Below are 25,049 nucleotides of genomic sequence, written 5' to 3'. Positions count from 1 at the left end.
ATGATGAATTAATAAAGCTTGTGTATTTGTGTATTATTGTGCTTTTTAAAAATTATTTGTGTGCTGTGTGCGTGTCAATGTTCTTGTATTGAAGTATTTGTTTTTGTAGTTCCTACGTGTGTTTGACAGGAAGTCAGAGCCTTCAGACCGGAAGTCGATTTGTCTTCCATAACATCTCCGCGAGCAAGCGGACGGGCTGGGCGGGGCACTTTTGTGCCGACTGTCTCTGCGCATGCGCGCACGCCTTCCACCTGAGTGCAGGAATGTCAGCGGAATGGAATCTTGTCAGCCGGTTCGGCAGCCGCTTTTTGGGCTCCGCCCGCCCGCCCGCCCGCGCGGTAGGCGAGTGGGCCGGTCGGAGGGCCGAGCTCCTCCACTTTTGTGGCTGACGTCGTCGAGGTGTGGCCGCCTCGCGTCTCCTCCACTCGCAAGTCAGGAAGTGAGACGAGCTGGAGCCGCAGCAGCGACATGGAGCCCGCGCAAGATGAGCCCCAGCAGCGGGTCGTGGTTCCTCAGCGAGACCCTCAAGAGGTCCACCAGGAGGACCCCCAAAGCGCCCCAGACGGAACCCCCCAAGTGGAAGGAGCTCCTGACAAGGACTTGGGTGAGGAGCAAGAAAGTGCGAGTGAAGGCGGAAGCATTTCTTCCACATCCTTCATATCCATGGACTAGTGCACTCTTTAGCGACTAGTACACAAAACCTTCAAACTAGTAGAGCACCTCTTTTTTTTATTTTATCATTTTTTTTACTCAAAATTTTATTTTCCGCTACTGTCAGTTTTGTAAAACTAGTAGAGCAACTCGTGGGACATGTTACCAGTGAGACAAAATTGTACACTAGTTGGCATCTCGTGTACAATTTTGCACATACAAGTCGAGTCGTAGACAGATGTACACTAGTGCACTGTTTTGCCTCCATGGTAAAATGTCATAGTGGAAATTGTTTTTACTAGTAAGACACATTTATTGCACTAGTGCACTAAAACCATGTACTAGCAAGCTCTTTACCCTCACTAGTCAGCGCACTAGTGGAACAAGATACTAGTGTTGCACTAGTAGCATTACGAGTCCCAACTTGTTGCTGTTTGCCATGCAATAGTGGACCCTACGAGATGCTACTAGTGATTTTGCCTCACTTGTAACATGTCCTACTAGTTGTTGCATTTATTCAATATGGAGCCTGCAATAGTTTACTAGTGCGGACGAAGAAGCTCCTAGTACGTGGATAGACGCGAGCCACGCTTGTCGCTGTTTGGGCAGGGAAGGAGAAGCAGGAGCAGCAGGAGCAGCAGGAGCAGCAGGAGGAGGAGGAGGAGGAGGTGTCGGACGAGGACGCGGTGGTGTGCGACTCGTGCATGGAGCGTCCGCGGCGCGCGCTCAAGTCGTGCCTGACATGTTTGGTGTCGTACTGCGAGGAGCACCTGCGGCCGCACCTGGAGAACGCCAAGTTCCACAACCACCGGCTGGTGGCGCCGCTGCGCGACATCGAGCGCCGCACCTGCGAGATCCACAAGTGGCCGCTGGAGATCTTCTGCCGCGCCGACGCCTGCTGCCTGTGCCGCGACTGCCTGGACGACGAGCACCGCGGACATCGCACCGTCCCCGTCGCGCAGGCGCGCACGCAGCTCGAGGCAGGTCGCCGGGCCGGCGCCGGCCCATTCGTGTCTCGGCAGGCGTCGAACTCCGGTGGCGGAAGCCCGCGGTCTTGCGTCTTTTTGAGCTTTCCCTCCTCCGACACACCTAAACCCAATGATCAGGATCCTTTTCATGAATCTGGTATGTCAAAGATGCGAGACGGCGGCCTTCCGCCACCGGAGTTCGACGGCAGCCAATCGTCGATCGGCGAGTTTAAAAAAAAAAACAAGAATCAAGAATCTTTATTGTCATCGTGCAAGCATGACGAAATCAAAAGGCACATACAAACGAGACTACATAATAATAAATAATTAAAGAGTACCGACGAATTGTGCAAGTTGGCAAATATGGCAACATTTTGTTAAAGTGTGAAGCACAATGTGGGTCTTAAAAAACATCATCCGTTTAAAAAAAAAAACATAACCCATTCGAAACAGAGCCACATGGCTGTTTATTTACTGTATATCATTTGTTTTGTTCTATTATACGTATATTTTATATCGAAAAATATTTATTTAAATATTTTTTTATATTGATTTATTCAAATATAATTGTATCGATTTTTTTGTGCTATTATGCATATATTTTATATATTAATTTTATATCAAAATATTGATTTGAATTATTTTGTAATTCTTTATAAATATGTATTAATTTCAATATAATTGTATAGATTGTTCTGTTATACAATATATATTATATTTATTACTTTCATATAAAAATATTTCTTTCAATTTGTATTTAAAAAAATATTAAAATATAAATATAGATTCTTGTATTATATTATACATTATATATCATAATTTTATATAAAAAATATTTATTTCCATTATTTTTGTAATTTTGAAAAATATTTACTCATTTAAAAGTGTATACTAACGAAACTTTCCATGTGAGTATGCGTGATTGTGGCCGTTGGCGGGTTTCTTTCCGGGGTCACCTGACAGGTCGGAACATTTCAAGCCGGCTTGTTTACGAGTTTCGCAAGGAAGGAAAGTTGAGGAAAATTGGCACAAAATCTGATTTAGCAGATCTATGAAAAGTCTCGCATCCATCGTGGGAGAAGAAAAAAGAAAAACAACTGAGGAAATGTATTGCTGCCGCACAAGGAAAACTAAAGTTCACTATCAAATTGCAAACATTTGAATGTGGTCAACAATCAAATGTGACAAATTATGAATTTCAACATTAACGTAACGTGGAAAGTTTTGTGTCACACGTTCCAAACGTGTTACGTTTCACTTCTCAACGTGATAAGTTTGATGTTCGAATGTGACGAGCTCAGTGGAATTTGACCTCTTCCTGATTGTGACATTGATTTTCAAGTTGATTGATTGGATGATTGACTTTTTGTTTGCTTGATTGGTGGATCGTTAAATTGAGTGATTGGCATCAAGAAGCTTTTGCTGACGTGCGACAAGATCAAGCTTCGGCTATTTGCGTCTCTTCGGGGCAGTCGCTGACCTTCGCGTCGTCGCCAATGACACGTGCACGCACGTGCACGCACGCGCACGCGCGCACGTTGGCTTAAATGAGGAATGTGCTAAAGATTGTGACTGAGCCAGGATCGTTTCCACAAAGGGTGTCAAATGTGCGGGACACACGCTCGCTTTCCTCCTTTGACTGTGAATGTCGGGGCGCTCGAAATGCCTTGTCGTCATTTCATCATATATTTATATCGGGTCAGGACATGTTCATAAACAGGAAAATCATATGCCATAATGCGTGTGCGTGTGCTCCTCCTCAGAGGGAGCTGAAGGAGAAAGGCGGCGAGATGAGCAAGACGGTGACGGCGGCGGAGAACGCCGTGGACAAGCTGCAGCTCAACATCGTCTCCATCCACAACTCGGTGACGGAGGTGCGCGCCGTCGTCCGCGCCCAGTTTGAGCAGCTGCGGGCGGCGGTGGAGAAGGCGGAGAGGGAGGTCAGCGACCTCCTGGAGGCCGAGGAGAAGCAGGCGCTGGGCCAGGCCGAGGGCATCCGAGCCCACCTGGAGCAAAGGTGCGGCGAGCTCAACAAGGCGCGCGCGCACCTGGACAAGCTCTCGCGCAACAAGAACGACGTCGACTTCCTGCAGGTGGCGCGCACGCAATATTTCTCACGCAAAAAGTCACACACGTTCCAACAAGTGGGACACTTTGGCATCCGATCAGAATTAAAGACAGAATGGCTCCGTCGGGGAACTGACGATGTGTGCATGCGTGTGCAGGAGTATTGCGAGTGGAAGGAGGCGGCGGCGGACCTCTCGCTGCCCGGCGTCTACATCGGGCTGATGGACGGCCTGAAGTCGGTGAGCCGCGTGATCGCCGAGGTCACGCAGGAGCTGTGCGAGGCGCTGGCCACGTCCTACATGGACAAGGTCAAGGAGACGTGCAGCGCCGGTCAGTCGGCAACTCGCCTCACGTCGCCACAAAACACAAAAACAAAACAAGCGCTTCAACCGAAACACACACACAAAAACAAAACAGGATTTCCTTCAAAAATCTCTTTTTGTGGGTTTGGGAATCGGAATGATTACGAGTGCAGTCGCGTCGACGTTTCGGAACCAAACATCGACTGTACGCTCGAAAAACAGTTGGGTCAAAAATAACCCAAATTGGGTCAAGAATGGTCCAACACAACTTTTTTTTTTGTTATTTAACCCAAAAAGTTGGGGCAAATTAAATGAATTGGGTGTTGTGCGGGTTATTCATTCGACCCATCTTTCTGGGGTACCATTTAGCCCATTAAATTGAATTGGGTCACAAATCAACCGAGCCATAAAGTAAACCCACAAATCGACCCTTTGGGTTGGGTTATTCTTTTGACCCAGCTTTTTTGGGGTTAGTTGACTAACCCAATTGAATTGGGTACAAAAATGAACCCATTTTTTCGAGGTATTTAGCCCCAAATTTTGGGTCAAATTAAATGAATAACCCAGAAATAAATCAACCCAATTTTGGGGTGATTTTGCGGGTTATTCACTTGACCAAACTTTTTGGGTTAATTAAATAACCCCAAAAAGTTGGGTCAGTCCTTTTTTGACCCAATTTGGGTTCCTTTTGACCCCAAGTGTTTATAGAGTGTACGTCCACGCCATGGAAATGCGTGTGCAGTGATTTGGACCCAAGCGATGATTCCCGACGCAGCTTGAAGCTCCGCAGGCGTGTTCTTGCACGTGTGGAATGTTGCGCCTGCGTGTCAGGGGCCACACGCAGGTGTGGAGCGTCACCCCTGTCCAAAAAGATCTCGTCACTCGGCTGAAAAACCATCGGAACCCGCCCGGAGCATTTTGCCATAAGAAAGTCGGGTCGCGCTAGTTTGCAAAAGGTTGAATGAAGGCGAGTCGACTCGTTGCTCGTTGAAGATCAACGTTTTTGAAGTCACGGCAACAAACAAACATTTTCACTAAACAAAAACAGTCTCCATTCAACTTGCGTTGGCTTTCCAAGCTAGCGGTTAGCACGTGTGACTCCTGGTTCAGAGGTCATGTGCCAGAATCCGGACTCTGCCTTTCCATATTTCGTGGCGTTGCGTGTTCTGCGGATGCTTCGGCTTCCTCCCGCATTCCAAAAGGCACGTTCGCTTCAATCAAGACTCAAAGCAACTTTTTGGGTCCAGATTTGTAACGATCGTGCGAAACGGCATCAGAATGAAAACGTTGTCAGTACAGTTTTTGGGGAAAGAATATTGTAACTTTGCAAAAACAAATTCAACATTTTAGGGAAGAAAATGTGTCATGTTATGAAAATAGTCATTATTTTGCAATAAATAAAAGTGGGAAAATATTTGGGGATAAGAAGTTGTGATCTTATGAAAATACAATTATTATTATGATATAATATCAATATATAGCAATGTTTAAAGAAAGTCATATTTGAACAAGTGAATTAAAAAAAAAAAAACTTTTAATCTGGAAAAGAAACTATGACGATATTTCTCACAAAAATGTGAACGTATTATCATAATAATGGCCTTTAAAAAAAAAAGAGTCTGTATTGTTTTGTGGATGTGAGCTGTTGCCATGTGAACGTGCTGGTTGTGTGAAGGACGACTTATTTGCTTTTCAGACAAGGTCGGAATCAAGACGACGGTCCAAGCCATCGTTGCGGCCAAACAGCACATGAGCCTTCCCAAGCCGGTCACGCGGGACGACTTCCTCAAGTGTAAGTGTGACAAAAGACACAAACCTTACGGAACCAGGTGGCACCGTTACGTCATTACCTGACTTGACCTTTTTGGTCTTTTTGGACATTTTCATCAAAGTCATGAACCCGAGCAGAGGTGGCAAATCCAGGTCCAGAAAGTAAACGCCCTGCCATAGTTTGGCTTTAGCCATTGATGCTAGCTAGCTAGCTAGCTAGCTAGCTCCCTAGCAGGTAAACGAGCACCATGGGAGCTAGCTAGCTAGCACCTGGAGCTAAAAGCAAACTGGGTAGGGTTTTTACTTTCTGGACTTGGATTTGCTACCTCTGAACCCGAGCAGCCTGTCTGATGTCAAATTTCATCTCATTTATTGTATGAAATGAATCCATCTCGTCAAACTCATTTTGGTCGCGGGGCACATCATAGTTTTGGATTCCCTCAGAGGGTCGTGATGATGGTGAAAAATCGGATTGATAAATATTAATAAATAAATACATAATAATAAAAATGATATATCATTTAAAAAAACTAAATAGTAATAAAATAAAAAGTAATATATAATAATAAATAAAATAATTTAAAAATAAATCACTAAAATATTTTGTCAACTCATATTTTCACTTCAAGACGGCAATGCAGTGGGTTACCAACAAATTGAATTTGAAAGATGCTTTGGAAAATTGTGCCTCGGGATTTACTCGATTAACTGTGTACCTGTTCCAAGTCAAGAGTCGGCAGGCCGCAACTGGCCCCGGGCCGTAGTTTGGACACCACTACCATAACGGGACAAAAAGATAATCACGCAAAACTTTTGTGACTCTCAAAACAGCCTTTGACCAAAATCGGGTGAAAAGAGCGTAATGTGTTTTTGTGCGTCGCAGACGGCGTTTCGGTGAGTTTGGACGCGGACACGGCTCACGTCTTCCTGCGCCTGACGGAAGACAACCGCAAGGTGACCAACACCACGCCCTGGCAGCATCCCTACCCGGACCTCCCCGAGCGCTTCCAGGACTGGCGGCAGGTGCTGGCGGTGGAGAGCTTCTACCTGGGCCGCCATTACTTCGAGGCGGACATCGGCGGCGAGGGCACGCACGTGGGCCTGACCTACAAGAGCATCCAGCGCAAAGGCGACGACAGCAGCAGTTGCATCACCGCCAACAACTTCTCCTGGTGCCTGCACTGGAACGGACGCACCTTCTCGGCCTGGCACAGCGGCGTGGAGACGCCCCTCAGCGTGGAAAAGTTCACGCGAGTCGGTCTGTATGAAAAAGAGCGTCCGTTCGCCTTTGGTCACATACGCCAGCGTCGTGTGCAAACTGGAAGCAATTTGTGTACTAAACGTGTTCCTTCAGGCGTGTACGTGGACTCGGCCGGCGGCCTCCTGGCCTTCTACGGCGTGGACGAAACCATGACGCTCATCCACCGCTACGAGGCCGAGTTCCTGGAGCCGCTCTATCCCGCCTTCTGGTTGCCCAAGAAGGAGAACGTGGTGGTTTTGGTGCCGCCCGGCGAGCCCTTGCCCCTCAAGAGCCCCTCTCCGCCCACGTCCCCCGCAAACGGCGTCCCTCCTCCGTAAAGGCTAAGAAGCGCCGGCTGGCGTCCGGGAAGCTTCCCGCCTCATGTGTCACTTGTGACCCGGCAGGAAGTGTTTGTCTATTTATATCCTGTCATGCACACACACTTCCTGCATCTCTCCATGGAATTGCAGAGAATGAGAATTCCTGCTCAAACCTTCAGATACTTCAAGGACAAACCAATCAAATATACATTATGTGTATCAGGGTTCACATGACAATGACACATTTAGCCTACATACGTGTTTGACATAAACTTACATGAACTTGGCATGATCTTATTAAAAAGTTTACACTCTCAAATGGATTTTTTATTTTTTTAGAAAAACAGCTCAACCTAACGTTTACTGACTGAAGATGATTCAAATAAAATGATACAGTATGGGCGTCCTGTTTTTTTAATTTTTTTTATTAAATGAAAGCACTTAATTTCAACACGTACTAAACAAATGTGACAAAAAGAGCACAGTAATAACGACTTATTTCTGGATTTGACAACGTATTAAGTATTTTGGTGTGCGTGTGTTTACGTTGTCGTTCGTTAGCGTTAGGCCAATGACATGGGCACGCTCAGGTCACGTGAGCACGCCGGCGTCCAGTGTAAACTTGTAACCAGGAAGTGTTAGCTCGGCTGGCAACATGCTAACAGACAACATACAATTTCGCGTGTGCTTTTAATGAAATCGGGTGTTAAAAACGATCAAGTTTAGTTTGTCTTGTCAATCGTCACTACTACGCCTAATGCGCTCGTCTAGCCCGCGCCGGTCACGTGACTTTGCACGCACGAGTCACGTGGCAATGCCGACCGGTGACGTGTCCTCAGACTCGCATGTAAGCAGGAAGCGTTGGCTCGAGCTTCGATATGCTAACAGGCGTAAGTGAACCTTTCAATGTTTACAAAGGAAACTTTTCGTTCCTTTCCAATAACAAGCGATGTTTAGAACATGGTGAAAAATTTTTCCTGCTCACCGAGTGTGACGTTTAACATGATAGAAAAAGATAGTTAGCTAATGCTTGTTTTGTTGTTAAATGCCACTGGTACATATCAGTATCATACATTTGTAGAAATTAGCTTTAGATATATATTTTTTTACAATCGCTTTTTTAAGATCACGCTTGCATTGTATCAGTAAACACTATAAACACAATCATTTAGCCGTTCAACTCGGGGCTTTGTTAGTCTTTATTGCGGCAAAGGAGAAAAGCGATGGAATTGGAAACAACGCGAAAGTGCATTTGGGAATGCTGTGAAGTTGTCACGCAGAAAAGCTGATGATTTGTGTCTTCCGTCCTCGTCGCTCCCTCAGGAGAACAACGATGAAGATGTTGCTCTCTTTGACGCCGAGGAGGACGCCGGACAAAGAGTGGCCAAGAAGAAAAACCTCAAGTCAGTCAAGTTGCCTCGTCAAAAAGATGGAGTGTTGATGATGATGATGATGACGATGATGATGATGATGGCGCTCTTCGCAGGCATCCGGTGGCATCCTTCTTCCACTTGTTCTTCAGGGTTTGCGCCATCTTGGTCTACTTGCTGTGCGAGGCTCTGAGCAATGACTCCATCGGTGGCATGGTGGCCATCATCCTTCTGCTGTCCTGTGACTTCTGGACCGTCAAGGTGGGCGTGCCCGTCCGTGCCCGTCCGTGCCCGTGTGGCTGCCTGCTGCCCACATGCACGTGAGCATGTCTGTGGCCATTCTGGGTGTGTTTTTGGGGATAGGCCGATTAGCGTCCTGGCAGCATTTTGACACGTAGTTGTATTGGCCTTTTTCAAAAACAAAACTGATTGCTGCAAAGAGATCAATTTAGTTTAGGGGTGAAGGTAAGTGAAAGATGAACATTAAATTTCTATTGAAATTTTGCCTATTTTCTTTCGTAAACTGGAGTTGATAGTTTTTGTTTTTTTTAAGTTTTCATTTAACTTTATAAGACATGCTACTGAGCCTGAGAGCTTCCCTTTTGCACTTTGTGATAGATTTATTGTGTTTAAGATTAAATAAATAAATAAATGTGTTGAAAAAATCCGCAAAGCTCTGAGGCCTTCAAAACAAGTTTGTATTATTCAAATTTGTAACACCATCTTTTGCGTCCTTATTGCAAATGAATATTGCCTGCAAATAGCAGTAACATTGACACTAATAATAATTGGTATTGACTTGGCCCTAAAAATATATATTGGTCTACGTATTGTGTGTGTGTGTGTGTGCACGTTTTGCCAGCTCGTGTGTCAATAACATTGGCTGTCAGTCACATGTGGAGCCTTTCCGCTGTTGTGCTGGTGCAGAATATCAGCGGGCGCTTGATGGTGGCACTGCGCTGGTGGAACAAAGTGGACGACGACGGCCAAAGCCACTGGGTGTTCGAGTCGCGCAAGGTGACGTGACGCCGGCGCCGGCGCCATCGCGCGGCCGCCGCTTGGCTTCACAAGCTGCTGACAAAATGTTTTTGCTTTTGTGCAGGGGCCGAGGAAAAGACAAAGTTCCAACTCTGAATCTCGCATCTTCTGGCTGGGTTTGATCGTGTGCCCGTTTGTGTGGGTCGTGTTCGCCTTCAGCGCCCTCGTTCGGATCAACATTAAGTGGCTGGTGAGGCTGCTGCGGGCCGGGGGGGCATTCTTCTTCTTTTTAGGATTGTTATTTTAGGAATGATGTGTTACCTCAGCAACGCATTTCCCCCCCAAATACAACCAATTCATTGAGAAGGAATAGTCTGCCAAAAGTCCCATATTTACACAAATAGATTTGACATCATTTTCTGTCCACACCATTCCCATTAAAACAAATACAAATATGTTAACTGATTCAAACCATTTCAACTTTGATATTTGTACATCTGCTCATTCCCATTCCTAGAACTTTTCACATTTTAAAGGATTTTTTTAACACATTTATCTTCTGTATTCATTTGATATTAGAGCATTGAAGGACTTTCCTTTACATTAAGGAGTCTGACAAAGGTTGAAATAGTTGAACTGGCCACGAAGCCTTTGCAAGTGCGGCTTTCATTCAAAATGTGCCCGAGTTTTTAGTTGAATTGTTGTTCTGGTGGTGTACGTGATGGCAATGCGTTTGTCTCGCGTGCAGCCTGTGGTGCTGATGGGGCTGGTGCTGCAAGGGGCGAACCTCTACGGATACGTCAGGTGTAAAGTGGGAGGAAAGACGGAATTCAAAAATATGGCCACCAACTACTTTGGCAGGCAGTTCCTCAAACAGGTGATTTGATTCATTTGTTTCATCGATTGATTGATTCAAAGGTTGTTGTTGTTTTTTTGTCTGCCTGATGTGGCCCATGTTTTTGTGTTTTCCTCCTCAGACTTTGTCCAAGGAGGAGGAATCTTAAAGAGTGGCGGCTCTTTAAAGTTCATTTCATCACAAACGGAACGCACGTTATCATTTTATTTCCAGTTTTTTTTTTCCAGTTGTTGCTTTGTGTTACTTGTCTTCTTGAAATGATTTGGGTGAAGAACATCGTTGTGTTTTATTTCCTCTTGACTCCAATGCTTCAGTTTGTAGGGTTACGTTGGGAAGTAGTTCAGGACATTATTTATGTAAAAATATAAATAAAACAATTTTTGTGTACATACATTCATGAACTTGATTATTTATACAAATCATAGTAATGCAGTCAAACGTTGTGTTTAAACAGGCATTAAATAAATTAAATTGAGTTTTGGTGAATTTATGATCAAACCCTGATTAATCCGTAGCAGTTGCGACCCCATGTGGAGGAATTGGTAACTGCTCACGCGTGACGTACACCGAAAATGAATTTAGATCATATTTGGGCCATTTTTGCTCTTATTCTGCCACGAAACCACGACAGAATTAAATCAATTTGGCCAATAAAAAAAAAAAACTTGATTCCTCATGAGCGCAACGCATCCTGTCGGAAGAAAATGTATTGCGCTTTCAAAATAAGAGTATAATCGGAATCCAACCCTATACAGAACGTGAATATAAATGCCTCCGCGCTGATAATAAATTCTGTCCGTTATAGTTGAACTCAGCAATTGTTTGACATGTTGTTCATTAGCGTACCTTACTTTTCGTAGAAATGTTTTTTTTTACTTTGAAGTCGCACCCGGAAGCGTCTGAAGCTACAGCTAGCTCGAGCAGCCTATCCTCTCGCGACGCAATCTTCGGACCAAATAATGAATTTGGTCATCCAAGTGGGCTAGTTTGTTGCTTTTCAACCGGCAGGTGGGCGTCCTTTGACGGCGGCTTGTTGCCAAGATGATCCCCACCGAAGACGCGTCCGCCAGGAAGAGAGAAATCGAGGAGAAACTCAAGCAGGTCGCGCGAGCTCACAAATTGAAACTGTGATGGTTTTCACTGTTGTTGTTGGAATTGTGTGATTGTCCTCGACTCGCTTTCATTTCACAAGCAAAACTAACGCGACCACTCGTGTCTTCTTGTACAGGAACAAGAGACTCTGGCATTCATCCGCGAGAACCTGGAGAAGAGTGATCAGCTGACCAATGGAATGGTCAGACACGCACACGCACGCACACACACACACACACACACACACACACACACACACACACACACACACACACACACACACACACACACACACACACACACTGAGCAAATTGCTTTTTTTGTATGCTTGTGTCCTGTTCGCGTAGACTTGTTGATCCTTGGCATATTTTGCCCAACGTGTGCGTCAGACATGTTTTGAGTGACCACACCTGTGAACTGTGTTTGATGGTGATGGCGTGTCAGGTGTCCATCCTGTCGTCGTTCGAGAGCCGGCTGATGCAGCTGGAGAACTCCATCATTCCCGTCCACAAGCAGACGGAGAACCTGCAGCGTCTGCAGGACAACGTGGACAAGACCCTGTCCTGCATGGACCACGTCATCAGCTACTACCACGTGGCCAAGGACACGGACCGCATCGTCAGGGAGGGGTGAGGAGTGGCGGGGTGGCGGTGAAGGGGGCGTTGGCTTAACAGAGGTGGGTGCCCGTCCTGACGCTGTGGTGTTTGCACTCCAGACCGACGGGCCGCCTGGACGAGTACCTGGCGTGCATCGCCAAGATCCAGAAGGCCGTGGAGTACTTCCAGGACAACAATCCCGACAGCCCCGAACTCAACACGGTGGTACGACTCGCCGCTCGCGCTTTCAGACGCTTTTCTCATGGAATCTCGCTTGACGGCTCGCCAACCTTTTCCTTTTGAAAGTGTGTCTCCGTTCCCTAACAAGATGACCAAGACTAAAACTGAAACGTTATAGCAAAAATTTTCTCTGCCAATAATTATCATACAATAGCTTTGGGCTTCATTTGAAATGTATTGCAAGTTATTGCACAATACTTATTGTGGACTTGACAAATGCTCCATTAAAAAAACGAATCAAAATTAAGCTGTCGAATAACAACTGAATAGAAAAAAGTCAAAATGGGATCAAAATACTATAATGAAAAATCCCAAAGTGATCATAACCTTAAACCTTTACATGCGTGGTTTGCCGTTCACAATGTCACCTCGTGGAGTAAAAGTATTGCTTTGGCGCCATCCTGTGGCAAAGAACAGCGTTGGAGTGAATTGATGAGCTTCAGTGAGACAAAAGTAGTGCTTTGCTGTCATTGTATGTTACGTTGCTGCCCAGGAACTATGTTGAGGAAAGTTGATGAGCTCCATGTAGACAAAATTGTGGCTTTGCTGCCAAATTGAGTTGCTTTGCAAATTTGGCTACAGTATAGGCTCCTCCCCTGCCTTCGACCAATAGCGAGGCAGCACTGAAGTTTGCCACCCCTCTACGGTGGGGAAAAAAATGGCAGCTGTTGTTTGAAGGCCGTACGTGCCGGCGCAGCTTTTGCGCGGCAGGCAGGAATGTTTCTTAAACTGCGATGTCGCCGCAGAAAGGACTTTTCGAGAAGGGCAAGGAGCTCCTGGAGGCGGAGTTCCGCAGCCTCCTGACCCGCTACAGCAAGCCGGTGCCGCCCGTCCTCATCCTGGACGCCATCGGCGCGGCCGACGACGAACTGGACGTCCAGGAGGACGTGGTGCTGGAGCACCTGCCGCAAGCCGTCCTCCACGACATCATCTGCATCGGCGGCTGGCTGGTGGAATACGGACGCAATCAAGGTCACGCACGCACGCACGCACGCACGCTCGGGCCTTCGATCGCTCCAAATCTCATCCTGGGGTTTTGGGCTCACATCTGAAATATGAATTTGAAAAATGGACAGAAGGATTGATTGTGTTTGTGGAATCTGAATGCTCCATTTTAAAAGAACATCTAATAACAACAAAAGTGGCAAAAAAAAAAGTTGCTTTTCGATTGCCAGTTGAAAATAGGAATGAAGTGAAATGAATGACACGCAGATTAAGCCAAAAATTCAAATATATAATATATATATATATATATATAAAACAAATAATCAGTCATTTTAACATTTATTGATTTTTATTTAAGAAAAATTTCATATTGAATATGAAAAGAAGTCATGATTGTGCTTCGGTCCATTTTCAACTTTGTCCACTTTCAAGTTTGGCATTTGGGTTACATTTCCAAAACCCAAGAAAGTCGTGGTGAGTGTTTTTCCCCCTGCTCTCCGTCTGGCAGATTTCATGACGGTCTACTTCCAAATCCGCTCCAGTCAGCTGGATCGTTCCATCAAAGGTCTAAAGGAGCACTTTCGCAAGAACAGCGCGTCCTCGGGCGTCCTCTACTCGCCCGCCGTCCAGGCCAAGCGCAAAGACACGCCCACCAAGAGGGTTCCCAAGAGGCCCGGTAAGACGCCGTCTCCTCTCGCTGGTTGGCCTATTGCTACCATATGGCGACCATATTGGATGTGGCAGGGGTAGGCTGTGCATTTTCCGTATGTTATTATCAATGTGTGTCCATGTCAGTTACACCAAAGCAGATCGTCTCGTTGCCACGGAGACAGCCTTCGGCCACCTAATTGGGGCACAGGAAGGGAGGGGGTTAAGGGGGGGGCACTAACGTCCAGAAGCAGGCGGATCCAAAGTTCTGGCGGTATAAGTACCCGCTGTAAGTCCTGAAGAGTGAATACTTTTAGTAGCGGTCTGGAGGAAAAAAGTTCTTGGAAGTTCCTAATATTTTCATGCAAACATTCATTGATATTTTTGCCCACCACCAGGACAGACTTGACAATAGTTGACATTTGTGTGCTGGTAACGCTACAAGTGCGGCACATGGCAACTAGCTTACAACCTCATTGGTCAACTCGTGCAAGTAGTTGTCGTCCTCAATTGACGTGAAATGAGCACCGGCCTTTCCGCTTTGCCACATCCAACATGGCGTCAACGCTGATGTCGTGTACTCGTGATGCGCGCGATGCGGCGTGTTATTAACCCTTGGCTTGCCTCTCTCAAGTTTGTGTTCCTGACACTTGTCTCTTGTGAGGAGACCACCTCAGTCGTCATGGTGACGACGACAATGCATGCGTGTGCGTGCATGCGTGCATGAGTTGAATAAAAACGACAGTCAACCCTCGCCTGCCAGATCGTGAAATGTAAATTTTGCCTTGCGGCTCTTCGGTGTAGTGCCGCGTTGTGCCACACAACATGTGGGGCAGCACTGAGCTGCACTGGAAGACAGAAAAGGCAGATAAGGTCCTCAACGAAGCTACGAATGAATGAATGAATGAATATTTAGGAACAAAAACTCAAGATATGGAAGAGTATGTCTGCTCGAAATCATGTCTTGTTTTGATTGATGGGATGGAAAGTAAAAAAAAGTGTTTTTATGATCCGATTGCTGGCCAGATGAAGCGATGTTTATTTTTGTCGCAAGTGTGGAAAGTCTCGCGCACGCAAACGAGGCGAGGGTTGACTGTCGAAATGGCGAGTGCGTGTTGGTGTTCGGCGGCATGCGCCCTCTGGTGGTCTTTGGTGGTCTCTCACTGGGCGGCTGTGCTTTCTCTACTTGCTCTTCTTCCTTCTGGCTGTCGGGACCCTCCTGACCTTGCTGACCTTCCTCCTCCTCCTCCTCCTCCTGCTCTTGGGGTCCCAGGGACCATTCGCAAGGCTCAGAACCTTCTGAAACAGTACTCACAGCATGGGCTGGATGGCAAAAAGGGGGGGTCCAACCTGGCACCTCTGGAAGGTAACCGGCGCACGTCTTCTTTATCTTCTTCTCGTGGTGTGACGGTCACAACAGCGTTGATGCGGGACGGCAGACTTGGGACTGGGGACTTGGACCTTAGACTTGAGACTTGGACTTGAGCCCCTTCGGCCTTCTTGTTGTGATTGTCGGATTGAGATTTGGTGCCAGTCCGAGAGGAGACAAAATTTCCTTTCCTTCGTCATCTCTTCCTCGTCCTGTTCTTGCTCCTCCTCCTTTTCTGCTTCCTGTTCTTCCTACTCCACCTCCTATTGCCTTCCCACTATTCCTCCTCCTCTTGTTCTTCTTCATCTTATTGTTGCTCCACCTTTTCCTCCTCTTCCTCTTATTGGTTTATCTACTGTTGTTGTTCCTCCTCTTCGTCGTCACCCTCCTCCTCTTCCTCCTCGTCCCTCACGCATGTCGTCTGTGGTCGCGCTTGCGGTAAGTGGAGGTGAAAAGGGGCTGTGGTGGTGCGGCCGAGCTGTTGTGACCTGCGTTCACCCCCCCCCCCCCTTACGGCTGGGTGCTCGGTTCGGTGGTGGGCCAGTGTGGAGTTTAGCTTTGCCCCTCCCCCAAGGGCCTCGTGTTGGCACTGCGGTCTGACGAGGTCCGTCTCAGCAGGTTTCGATCACGACCCGCGGGTCAGACTCATCTCTGAGGCTCTGGCCGACAAGCACGGTGGCCCACCAGGTGAGTCCCCCCGCCCCCCGCCCGTGCCCAGCCTTTCTCTATCGGACAGACTTTAGCATAAGACGCGCACGGGGGCCAACTTTGGACCTCAGGGGACACTTGACACTTTCGGATGATAACAAAATTCAACGGTTTCATGGAGAAGAAGTCCAAATGATTTGTTCTCATTTTAAATGTTATGATTTCATTTTAATCATTGCAATTAAACACAAATTCATTATTGATGAGATCAGTGAAAGATAAAAGAAATAATCACATGAAAAATTATATCTTTAAATAATTCACAACAAAAACATTTTTTTACACTAACTATAATTATTCAGCTGAATGAATAGACATCAAATTGAATGGTATTTTTTTGTCAGAATACAATAATGATTTTTTAATCAATTACAGTGAATGCCACAATGAATATTAATATTTCACTCACAGACATAATTCTTTTTTTTTTTAATCAAATAATTTCAATAGAATTGAATAATGGATCGTAATTAATTGCGTGTTGCACGAATGACAAAAAAAAAAGACGTACACATAAAGTCTAAATAAACAAGATGAAGTAAAAACAATGAGACAAGTTTGAAATAATATTCAACCATTTTGGAATCATAGTTTGTGTAATATTGAAACTTTATTAATGGTATATTATTACAAATGATGTAGTTGTTCAATGTGTGACGTTGATTTCCATTTTATTTATTTCAAAATATCAATCCAGCAACCAAATGATGAGAAAAAAAAAACACGTTTTGCTCCGAGAGCAGCCGTCGTCTTCGTGTCACGCGTGTTCATCCCGCGTGCGCGTGTGCTCGGCAGGCAAGGACGACGGTCTGGACGCGGAGATGGACGCGTACGTGCACTGCATCAGCGCCTTCGTCAAGCTGGCGCAGAGCGAGTACGCCCTCCTCAGCGAGGTCATCCCCGAGCACCACCAGAAGAAAACCTTCGACTCGCTCATTCAGGTGACGGCGCCTCGCACGCCAACGCCGCATCTTTTACCGGAGAACGCCAGCGGATGTTTAAACGCGAATGCGTCGGCGCCGCTCGCGCAGGAGGCGCTGGACAACGTGATGCTGGAGGGCGACAACATCGTGGGCGCCGCCCGCCGCGCCATCTTGCGCCACGACTACTCGGCCGTGCTCGCCATCTTCCCCGTCCTCAGGCACCTCAAGATCAACAAGGCCGACTTTGACGCCACACTGCAGGTAGGCGGCGGCGGGTGGGCGGGGTCGGTCTGTGGTGCTGACCGCCTTCCTGTTTGTCTGTCCAGGGTACGGCGGCGAGCACCAAGAACAAGCTGCCGGCGCTCATCACGTCCATGGAGAGCATCGGCGCCAAAGCGCTCGAGGAGTTCGCCGACAGCATCAAGGCACGAAGGCGCCTTCCTTGCCTCTTCATCATCCTCATCCTCTCATCCTTCATCTCCTGTTCCTCGTCTTTCTTCTGGGTCCTCCTCTTCACGGTGTTGTGTGTGCGTGTCCTCAGAACGATCCCGACAAGGAGTACAACATGCCCAAGGACGGCACCGTGCACGAGCTGACCAGCAACGTAAGCGCAACGTTTTTGCCGTCCACCGGCTGACGTCCACTTCCTGTCTGACTCTGTGGCTCCCCCTGCAGGCCATCCTCTTCCTGCAACAGCTGCTGGACTTCCACGAGACGGCGGGAGCCATGCTGGCCTCACAAGGTATGCGTTAGCATTAGCATGTTAGCATCCGCCCTCCGCTGCCCCACAAGGTATGCGTTAGCATTAGCATGTTAGCATCCGCCCTCTGCTGCCCCCGTGTGGACCCAACCTCCGCAAAATCTCTCGTCCTCATTTCCACTTCCTGCTTGCCGCATGCCACTTCCTGTCCTCCGCCCGCTGCTGATGTTTCTACTTCCTGTACACTAACATCTCCTTCTTCTTCTTCTTCTGGACTATCGGGTCGGGTGCTTCCCCTTTTAGTCCTGGGGGACACTTACAATATCCCTTTAGACCCGCGAGGTAAGCACGCCCCCCCCCCCCTTTTGTGCTTCTGCAGCAACGGCAAATGAGGGGACGGCTCGTTACCATGGCAACCGTAACACTCATGCTGCCTTTGTGTTTTCCCAGAGTCCACTTCTTCGTCCAGCAGCTACACGTCGGACTTCAACAAGCGCCTCCTCAGCACGTATATCTGTACGTACGCACGCACAAATTGACATGCGCGCGCACACGCGGCCTGACGGGCGTGTTTGTGTGCTCAGGTAAAGTTCTGGGCAACCTTCAGCTGAACCTGCTCAGCAAGTCCAAAGTGTACGAGGATTCGGCTCTGAGCGCCATCTTCCTGCACAACAATTACAACTACATCCTCAAGTCTCTCGAGAAGTCCGAACACGCACACGCACACGCACACGCACTCGCACGCCTCACGTGACCGAGCACGCGTGTTAATGCGCGCGCGCGTGTGTGTGCGTAGATCGGAGCTGATCCAGTTGGTGACGGTGACGCAGAAGCGGGCCGAGAGTTCCTACCGAGAACTCATTGAGCAGCAAATACACGTTTACCAACGCAGGTGCTCTTCATCCTCCTCTTCCTCCTTTTCTTCTTTCCTGGCGTTCTTTCCTGCCGAAGCCGCCGGCAATTTGTCCTCTTTTTTTTCAGTTGGCTAAAAGTGACGGAGCACCTGACGGAGCGCAACCTTCCCGCCTTCCAGCCCGGCGCCAAGGTCAGGCTCGCCAAATATCTCAATATGGCCCGGGATGCGTTGTCATGGCAACCCACTCTGTTTCCTTTCAGCTCAAGGACAAAGAACGGCAGGTCATCAAGGACAAGTTCAAGGTCAGAGCACCGAGCGGCCTGGCGCGTGTGTGTGCGTGCGTGTGTGCGTGCGTGCGTGCGTGTGTGACGGTGGCGTGCGCGTGTGTCAGGGCTTCAACGAGGGCCTGGAGGAGTTGTGCAAGATCCAGAAGGGTTGGGCCGTCCCCGACAAGGAGCAGCGAGACTTCATCCGACTGGCTCAGAAGAGAGCCGTCACGCACGCCTACATCGGCTTCCTGCACAGGTGCGCGCACACAAAACAAACAAATACGGCCATAAAGTCGTGGATCATTTGTACGAATTCCTTACAAAGGCAGTTGATAAGTTGATGTGTTTTTCTGTGATGGGTTGTTAATATTTGTTGCACGAAGCCCATCGAGACAGAAGTCCATTTCTTGCCACGTGCGTCAACATGCGGTCGATGACATCACAAATCTTTTGCTTCAACTTACAATTGGATCTTGGTCATAAGGCAGTCCAAGGAATTGGCCCCTCCCTCCAATCGTCCGCCCGCCAATGTTTGATTGGGGAACTGACAAATGGCGTACTTTTTAAAAAACACTTTATTACTAACGCTTAGCTTGCGTTCTTTCGTCTTTTCCCGACTTTTGCAAATGTGAACTTTTGCCTCGTGCTTGCAGATGCGCCAACCTGCCGTTCACCAAGAACCCGGAGAAGTACCACAAGTACCGCCCGGAAGAGGTGGAGAACATGATCGACCGGCTCTTCGACACGTCGGCTTGAGGGATTGATTTTTTGCGCCGTCAATAAATCAGCAAGGTGTCACAAAGTGTCCCTTGCATATTTGATATTTTCCTGCAAAAGGGATATTTGACATGGATTGACTGGTTTAGTAAATTAGAAAAACATATTTACAGATTGAAGCCGTGTTAGAAGGAAAAAAACAATCTGAGCAAAATGTCTTTTTTTAACAATCTTTTCTTCTTCTTTTTTTTTCAATGACTCCTCCAGACCCAAATCCTTTTTGTGATTTATTTTCAAAGAACAGATTGTGTGTGCAATGCTCACCGCTAGGTGGCAGAAACGCTCCATCCAAAGCAGGTGCACGTTTTGCCTTCACCTGTGGAGGACCAGGATGGCAAAATGAGCGACATAAAAGGTCTCATTAAATATATGATCAAATGCGTCGGCAAGTATTCAATTATTACAGCACTGCGCGTGGCAGGTGTTTGTTCGTGTGACGTCGAGGTGAACACGACGCACGCGGCGACCTTCACACACGTGACGTGAGCACAACCCGCTTTAATCCCAGCAGGAATCCGAGGAGGAGAAGCGGCAGCTGTATGACGTAAGATCTGTACAGCAGCCCAACGTTGACAAGGTGCGAAGCATCACGTGTTTTCTTTTTCTCTCTTATTTTACATTTTTGATGTGTTGTTTATTTTTTCCGTATTACATTGAAGGAAAATCCGCGGTCGTTAGTTAGCCACTAAAGGAACAACAGGTTTAAAAAACACAAAACTAAAGCCTCGTCCCTTGGCGCCCCCCTCTGGCAGGAAGAGGAATTTGGCCCTCGGTGTGCGCACCTGCGTTTGGGAAATGGGAACAAACAGGATCTGAAAGTCCAACAACATCCTCTGAAGATACGCTTTACGATACACACACGTACTTCAAAATAAACACACACAGAGACACAAAATTCCCGTCCATTCATCTTTTTCATCACTTCCTGCTTCCTTCCGTCACAAAAATAGTCAACAACAGCTAAAAATCCTGAGTCAGCTTCTTGTCGCTGCTGGGAAGTTTTCAAGAGCAGGAAATTCACTTAAAATAGATTAAAATAAATACATTTTAAACAACACAAAAAGACCTGGAATTTTGTTGCTTTGTCATCATAGTACGTGTTTACAGGTTTGTTTCTCTGCAGGTCTTAACATGCGCTTGGCAGTTGGCACATTTCAAAAGTCCCCAAAATAAGTCCAAGGTCCATTTTCTGTAGGCTACTCCCTTCGAGGGGTTGGTTTACTCCAGAAAAAGGCAAACTGTTCCATGTGCATGTGGACGTGATGCTGGACTAAAAACGTTTTGCCGTAACACCAAATTGGGTTACTGTTACAGTATGTTTCTTTTATTGGCACTATTGAGGTTCGGAAAAACGATGGATGGCTGGATGGATGTCTGGATGGATGGCTGGCTGGATGGATGGCTGGATGTCTGGATGGATGGCTGGCTGGATGGATGTCTGGATGGATGGCTGGATGGATGGCTGGCTGGATGGATGGCTGGATGTCTGGATGGATGGCTGGATGGATGTCTGGATGGATGGATGTCTGGATGGATGGCTGGATGGATGGATGGCTGGATGGTTGGATGTCTGGATGGATGTTCTGTGCCCCAAGGCTGGAATTCTGCATTTGAACACCAGAACAGTTTTGTCACTTGGATGACAAGCGGCTCTCAAACCAAATGTTTTACGCCAAGTAGGCTATGCCCCCCCCCCAAAAAAAAATCACTCTAAAAAAAGTCCCACCATAATACATAATAATAATACAAAAGTGTTTTTCAACAGTGAGGCCAAGCCAAGGTTTTAGTCACTGTACTTGTGTTCAATACAACTGAACTGTTACAGGAAGTCGATGACTTGAGCGTGCGTGCGTGCTTGGACATCCTGCACACAGCTTGTAACATTTAGAGCGTGTGTCACTTTTTGTTTGCAATTCACTTCCTGTACGCTGTCGTGAAAAGAAGATTCGCACGCTCATTGTAGCCCAAAAACCACAACAGAGACAACAAGATTGACATGCTAAATTTCAATGGCTAACTGATGACACGTGCTAATGCTAATGGCTAACTGATGACACATATGAAGAATATTAGTGGCTACCTGAAGGCACCACTGTCTACTGTATATAAATGTTCATTTGGTGAAGGCCTGCTTGGAAACAAAGTGTGTGTGTGCGCGCGCACGTCACTTTGTTTTGTTGGTCTGCAAATAGCCTGGCAGCGGAGGCCACCTGCCTCCATTTTGAAACGTTAGACCAGCGACTTAAAACATCATCATTTGTTTTGGGATCAAACTAAAGCATTGCAGCTACTATACTCAGGAGGGGGAGGGGGAGGGGGTCTCCCGAATTTGGATGTACACACAGGAAGTAGATGTTTGACACAGGAAGTGGATGTTTGGCCCTAAGGAACTTGTAGCTTAAAGGAGCTCAGATGAACTATTAAGGTAAATAATGACCTTTAAACTTTGATGTCTGTTTAGGACTTAATTGAGACAGTTCCTCGACAAAATTTCAAAGCCAAAACAAGAACAAAAGTCAGAGCAAGACCAAATAACAAAACTGGAACAGCAGCAACATGTTGGTCAAACGAACACTCTAATTTTGAAAGGCCCGTGACGAATGTGAACGTAAAAGTACACTTTATTTTTTCCCTCCATACTTGACGACGAGAGACGAATCTGTGCAGTAAAGTTAGCGAGGAGCTAATTGCTAATTGAAAGTGAAAAATGGAAGAAAAGGAGCTTTCTGAGGAGTTTTTGAACCGTGAAGGAGCTATTTTCGAGTTTTTCACTCTATCCTTACTTTGGTGACATAACTTTGCTAAGCGGAACTTGGTGAGTTTCGACTGGTATTTTTCTTTTATGCAACAAACATGTTATCATATTGTACTGGTCAAATGATGAGAAAGAAGCTACGGTGTTGTTTTATGTTAAAAAGATGGATGTAAATGGCGATTTTGTGTTCAATTGAATGTGGGACGGGACGTAGTACATGATTTTTTTTGTTCCCAACCGCCATTTTGGAACTGCGTCATTGTAATTGTATTGTAATTGTACAAACATTTATTTGTATTTTAAGCTATCAGATGTACTATTTGGGTTATTTATGCATATTTTATTGTTATGATAGGCTATTAAGGTTTGACTGAGAAACCTGTGAACAAATCGCGGAGTTGGAGGACCAAGATGGCGAGCCACCCACCCGCGAACCGCTTGAAGTGTGCCTCGCGCCGCAGCGTTTTGTCCTTTCTTCAAACCTGGTAGGATCTTCCAGTTTTTCTCTGCTACACAGCAGCGGACTCTCAAAGACTCCGGATTTAATATTGTGGACAATCAATAAGGAGAACACCAACATTTGGAACACGAGACATTGAATATTGAACTCATTGCGTTTTTTTGCTGAATGGTTTCGAGTTGTGTGCATCGTGTCACTATTATTTTTGTCAACCACATAAATAATGCTGTTATTGTAACATTGATTTGGTTTGAATTATTCGAGTCCGGCCCACTTGAGGTCAATTTAGGTCAAAGTGACCCATCAACTCAAACGAGTTTGAAACAAAAAACGTCACGCAGAAGCGAGTACGTCGCTACGTTGACGGCGGCGTGCACGCAAAATGTGTGAGGGCGGAGCCCGTCTCAGGTGGCCCCACCTTGATTAAAGCGTTACAACGGCACTTCTACAAACCAAACAAAACATATGCAAGATGTCAGATCAAGATTGCGTCAGGTTTTTCCAAAAGTCGTCTTTGTGTTTGGCCGGCGAGTGTCAGGAAGCGAGCGCGAGGAGGCGTCTGGCGTCGGCACGCGGGAACGTCAAGACGGCAGGTGGCGGCAGCTTCCCGCCGTCCCTCTGACCTCCATGTCCGCCAACTTTTTGCGCACGTGGAGGTCACTGTGACAGGAAGCGGACGGCAGGATGTGCAAATCTTTTTCCTGCCGCTGGCGTAAATTTAGATCGCAGCTGTCAAAGGTGGAAAATATTCCAGGCTGACGGGAGGCTCGCCGTTGAGCCGCTCAGCGGCTTTGGGCTTCGTCCTCACTGCCGACTATTTACACCGCAAACAAATCCCATTTCATTTCAATCGCTCGCGCACACACACACGTACCTCTGACTATCCCGTTTAACACGATCATACCATACATCTCTTTTCAATCTTATCCAATTTGTACATTTTGCCTTTTTGTATTCAAGGTCCAAAGCTGTAACATGAAACCAAATTCAGTCCAAATTGAATTCAATTTGAGTCTAAATCCCATTCAGGATGATCAGCATCGTTTGCATTTTTTTCTTCTGATTTGTGCAAAATGTGTATTGTGTATGCAGGTGAGAAGATGCGGCATGAATCCCGATTTGATCCGATTTGAAATGAACACTGACTGACAATCGCATTCAGTAGGATTCGGCGCTTACTTTTCTTAAATCTGATCCGATCCGTGCGAAATGTGTCACGATCGGATTGTGAAACATGTCGCCTCATTGAATTCAGATTTTGATCCAATTCCCCCGTGGCCAAGCATTGAAAATCCTGATCAAAGTCTGATTTGGAATCAATTTTCCAAGGGCCACAAGCTCAAATCTGACCTCAAATGCCGTCTACATGTCATTCAATTTCAATCTATTACAGGCTATTGATAACTCTGGTTTGAGACAATTGATGAATATTGATATTTTTTAAATCTTATTTTTTTGCTGCAGTCAAATGTTGGATTACTTGTGTGTGTGTGTGTGTGTGTGTGTGTGTGTGTGTTTTTTGAATAGTCATGTAGTGACTTTATGAGCAGTATCTCGGCAAAGGTGAGCAGATTTGAGGCTATTGCGACGATGACGCTCTTCATCTTCATCCTGGCCGGGCTTTCCCACACTTGACTTGACTTGAGTTTTTCCAGCCGAGCCGGGCAGTTGTTCGAGCAGCTGCCAGGGGAAAAAGGGCGTGCCGGCGTCCGCTTTTAGCGCCTGGTTGCCATGTGAAGGACGCCCCAAAGTGTTTGGGCGCGTGTGGCAGGAAGGTGCGGGGCCAGCAACGCGACACCTGGACCACAGGCGGCCCTAATAACAACAAAAGCTGGCCTGGGATGGCGGGAAAGCCAAAGGCTTCCTGACATTGTCTCAGGTCCGAGCGGACTCTTGATCTCGTTGCGCTCGTTGCCATGACGCTGCCAGCGGCCCGTCACAACACTCACCAGGAAGATCGCGCGAACGACACGGCGCCACCACGAGTCTGCGTTAGACGCCAGATGAAGCTCCACCGGGAAAAGACCGCCAGGAGCCGTGGCGTGCAAAACGCACTTTATGCAGTTTAGGTTTTCAAAACTTGATCACGCACCAATTGATGTGGTTCGATGCCACAACCGCCAAAAAGGTCACCAGAAAGACACGGCGATCAAATCAAGAGTCTGCGTTGGACATCAGCTGAACCATCA

General features: G+C 46.8%; 3 protein-coding genes and 1 long non-coding RNA gene across 9 annotated transcripts; all 4 read left to right on the top strand.

Annotated features, from left to right (window-relative positions):
* The first annotated feature begins 175 nt into the window (after positions 1 to 175).
* Positions 176 to 7,721, top strand: trim16 (tripartite motif containing 16). Its single transcript, XM_086063615.1, has 7 exons — positions 176 to 604; positions 1,261 to 1,631; positions 3,383 to 3,712; positions 3,845 to 4,016; positions 5,685 to 5,780; positions 6,642 to 7,016; positions 7,113 to 7,721. Exons 1-7 carry the CDS (start codon positions 469 to 471, stop codon positions 7,334 to 7,336), a joined length of 1,704 nt encoding a protein of 567 aa, XP_085919741.1. The 5' UTR covers positions 176 to 468; the 3' UTR covers positions 7,337 to 7,721.
* Positions 7,722 to 8,082: 361 nt separating this feature from the next.
* On the top strand, positions 8,083 to 10,915 carry tvp23b (trans-golgi network vesicle protein 23 homolog B (S. cerevisiae)). The gene is made up of 7 exons (XM_086063617.1): positions 8,083 to 8,208; positions 8,642 to 8,721; positions 8,805 to 8,949; positions 9,616 to 9,705; positions 9,791 to 9,916; positions 10,415 to 10,543; positions 10,644 to 10,915. Exons 1-7 carry the CDS (start codon positions 8,197 to 8,199, stop codon positions 10,668 to 10,670), a joined length of 609 nt encoding a protein of 202 aa, XP_085919743.1. The 5' UTR covers positions 8,083 to 8,196; the 3' UTR covers positions 10,671 to 10,915.
* Positions 10,916 to 11,381: 466 nt separating this feature from the next.
* On the top strand, positions 11,382 to 19,788 carry exoc7 (exocyst complex component 7). Of its 6 annotated transcripts, XM_086063614.1 has the most exons (21): positions 11,382 to 11,623; positions 11,751 to 11,816; positions 12,059 to 12,243; positions 12,330 to 12,435; positions 13,197 to 13,422; positions 13,904 to 14,071; positions 15,317 to 15,409; positions 16,028 to 16,099; positions 16,916 to 17,061; positions 17,152 to 17,304; positions 17,370 to 17,468; positions 17,585 to 17,647; positions 17,719 to 17,785; positions 18,047 to 18,085; positions 18,194 to 18,259; positions 18,328 to 18,448; positions 18,540 to 18,635; positions 18,725 to 18,788; positions 18,860 to 18,901; positions 18,991 to 19,124; positions 19,522 to 19,788. In XM_086063614.1, exons 1-21 carry the CDS (start codon positions 11,564 to 11,566, stop codon positions 19,622 to 19,624), a joined length of 2,169 nt encoding a protein of 722 aa, XP_085919740.1. In that variant the 5' UTR covers positions 11,382 to 11,563; the 3' UTR covers positions 19,625 to 19,788. The 6 variants fall into 6 exon arrangements, with proteins under 6 accessions (XP_085919740.1, XP_085919736.1, XP_085919735.1 ...); XM_086063610.1 differs by lacking the exon at positions 15,317 to 15,409 and having other exon boundaries at positions 11,384 to 11,623; positions 16,031 to 16,099; XM_086063609.1 differs by lacking the exon at positions 16,028 to 16,099 and having other exon boundaries at positions 11,385 to 11,623.
* A 1,018-nt stretch (positions 19,789 to 20,806) lies between these two features.
* LOC147156254 (uncharacterized) lies at positions 20,807 to 23,098 on the top strand. Its single transcript, XR_015091501.1, has 2 exons — positions 20,807 to 22,460; positions 22,756 to 23,098. It is a non-coding gene; the product is annotated as an uncharacterized LOC147156254 (long non-coding RNA).
* The last annotated feature ends 1,951 nt before the right edge of the window (positions 23,099 to 25,049 follow it).

This window comes from Leptonotus elevatus, chromosome 20, assembly GCF_054856555.1.
Source record: "Leptonotus elevatus isolate MCC_2025b chromosome 20, RoL_Lele_1.0, whole genome shotgun sequence".
Taxonomy (NCBI): domain Eukaryota; kingdom Metazoa; phylum Chordata; class Actinopteri; order Syngnathiformes; family Syngnathidae; genus Leptonotus; species Leptonotus elevatus.
This window is presented reverse-complemented; position numbering and strand designations above follow the sequence as displayed.

What these genes read in the sequence shown, in the direction of transcription:
- trim16 (XM_086063615.1), top strand. Translation starts at nt 469, where the DNA reads ATGGAGCCCGCGCAAGATGAGCCCCAGCAGCGGGTCGTGGTTCCTCAG. An exon ending in CAAGGAGACGTGCAGCGCCG is followed by an intron (nt 4,017 to 5,684) that starts GTCAGTCGGCAA and finishes TTTGCTTTTCAG; the next exon opens with ACAAGGTCGGAATCAAGACG. An exon ending in GCGGGACGACTTCCTCAAGT is followed by an intron (nt 5,781 to 6,641) that starts GTAAGTGTGACA and finishes TGTGCGTCGCAG; the next exon opens with ACGGCGTTTCGGTGAGTTTG.
- exoc7 (XM_086063614.1), top strand. Translation starts at nt 11,564, where the DNA reads ATGATCCCCACCGAAGACGCGTCCGCCAGGAAGAGAGAAATCGAGGAG. An exon ending in TATCCCTTTAGACCCGCGAG is followed by an intron (nt 18,086 to 18,193) that starts GTAAGCACGCCC and finishes GTGTTTTCCCAG; the next exon opens with AGTCCACTTCTTCGTCCAGC. An exon ending in ATACACGTTTACCAACGCAG is followed by an intron (nt 18,636 to 18,724) that starts GTGCTCTTCATC and finishes CTTTTTTTTCAG; the next exon opens with TTGGCTAAAAGTGACGGAGC.
- tvp23b (XM_086063617.1), top strand. An exon ending in GCCAAGAAGAAAAACCTCAA is followed by an intron (nt 8,722 to 8,804) that starts GTCAGTCAAGTT and finishes CGCTCTTCGCAG; the next exon opens with GCATCCGGTGGCATCCTTCT. An exon ending in GCAGGCAGTTCCTCAAACAG is followed by an intron (nt 10,544 to 10,643) that starts GTGATTTGATTC and finishes TTTCCTCCTCAG; the next exon opens with ACTTTGTCCAAGGAGGAGGA.